The 1,048-nt window shown below is 42.2% G+C and overlaps 1 protein-coding gene across 1 annotated transcript; it reads right to left on the reverse strand.

Annotated features, from left to right (window-relative positions):
* Positions 1-63: 63 nt before the first annotated feature.
* LOC111664773 (arf-GAP domain and FG repeat-containing protein 1-like) lies at positions 64-934 on the reverse strand. Its single transcript, XM_023419560.2, has 3 exons — positions 774-934; positions 301-380; positions 64-194 (listed from the first exon to the last, which is right to left on the reverse strand). The coding sequence occupies exons 1-3, from the start codon at positions 893-895 to the stop codon at positions 79-81; spliced, it is 318 nt and encodes a 105-aa protein (XP_023275328.1). The 5' UTR covers positions 896-934; the 3' UTR covers positions 64-78.
* Positions 935-1,048: the final 114 nt, after the last annotated feature.

Consider the following 1,048-nt stretch of genomic DNA (forward strand, 5'->3'; position numbering starts at 1 on the left):
TCACAAGGCTACTTGGCAATGTAACTGGGTTACATCAAACTAACACAAATGTCTAAGAAAAAAAAAGAGTCTTATGAATTACTCCAAATTTATGCACACACCTGCAGCTGGAGCTCTGCCATTGGTCTGGAAAGGGTTGGTGGCCATCTCCGGGGCAACAGCTGCAGCAACAAAGGGATTTGTGGATGGGACGGCTAGATGAAACACAGGAGTAAGTTACCACATTGAGTCTTCGACCTACATGTGTAAATGTACCACTCTCATTCTGTATGCATCATTGTAGTCAATCATTATTACCACCTCCAAAGCCAGGCTGCATGCTGGGTAACACAGGTGGATTCTGGGCTGGCGATGAACCAAGTACTGGTCCAAATAGGTTCCTGTGAGACAATGCCCAGATTAAATGTTTTTACATCCATGAACACATTAATTAACCTTTATAACTGAGTCACTGACACTGCCACCTTTCTTTTAATCAATCAGTTGAGCTGTGAAATGAGATCCTATTCACTTTAGAGCGGAAAACATTGACTGGATTGGAGGATTTTAGTTTGGATTTAAGTTCATGGATACTCATTTTATCCAAGTAATATGATCAACCACCATTTCACCATGTGAACATTAATCACCAACACACATTACACAGTAAATTACTCAAATTAATGTGATTAATGTATAAAATAGAGTATAGTATGTCCTGGTGCAGAGGAACCACATGCAGGAAATGAACTGTTTCTGTTGAATATTTGTTAGCAGTTGTCTCAGTCTCTCACCCTTGCACATTGCTGCCTGTGGAGGCAGAAGAGCTGAGCTCGTTGTCTAACTCAGCCAGAGCAGCATAGCGATCCTCTGTGCGGCTCCCTGTCTGGGACTGGGCAGGGACGGCACTAGACATTGACGGAATTGGCACCCCTCCCCCTTTTGACAATTAAAAAAAAAAAAGATACTCAAACATCAAGAGCTACATGACACACACACAAACAAACACACACACACACACACACACACACACACACACACACACACACACACACACACAAATAATAAA

The sequence above is a fragment of the Seriola lalandi genome, unplaced genomic scaffold, assembly GCF_002814215.2.
Source record: "Seriola lalandi dorsalis isolate HSWRI2012SDOR001 ecotype SW California unplaced genomic scaffold, Sedor1 jcf7180001959938, whole genome shotgun sequence".
Classification (NCBI taxonomy): Eukaryota; Metazoa; Chordata; class Actinopteri; order Carangiformes; family Carangidae; genus Seriola; species Seriola lalandi.

What these genes read in the sequence shown, in the direction of transcription:
- LOC111664773 (XM_023419560.2), bottom strand. Translation starts at nt 895, where the DNA reads ATGTCTAGTGCCGTCCCTGCCCAGTCCCAGACAGGGAGCCGCACAGAG. An exon ending in ACAGGCAGCAATGTGCAAGG is followed by an intron (nt 381 to 773) that starts GTGAGAGACTGA and finishes ATTGTCTCACAG; the next exon opens with GAACCTATTTGGACCAGTAC. An exon ending in CATGCAGCCTGGCTTTGGAG is followed by an intron (nt 195 to 300) that starts GTGGTAATAATG and finishes TGTTTCATCTAG; the next exon opens with CCGTCCCATCCACAAATCCC.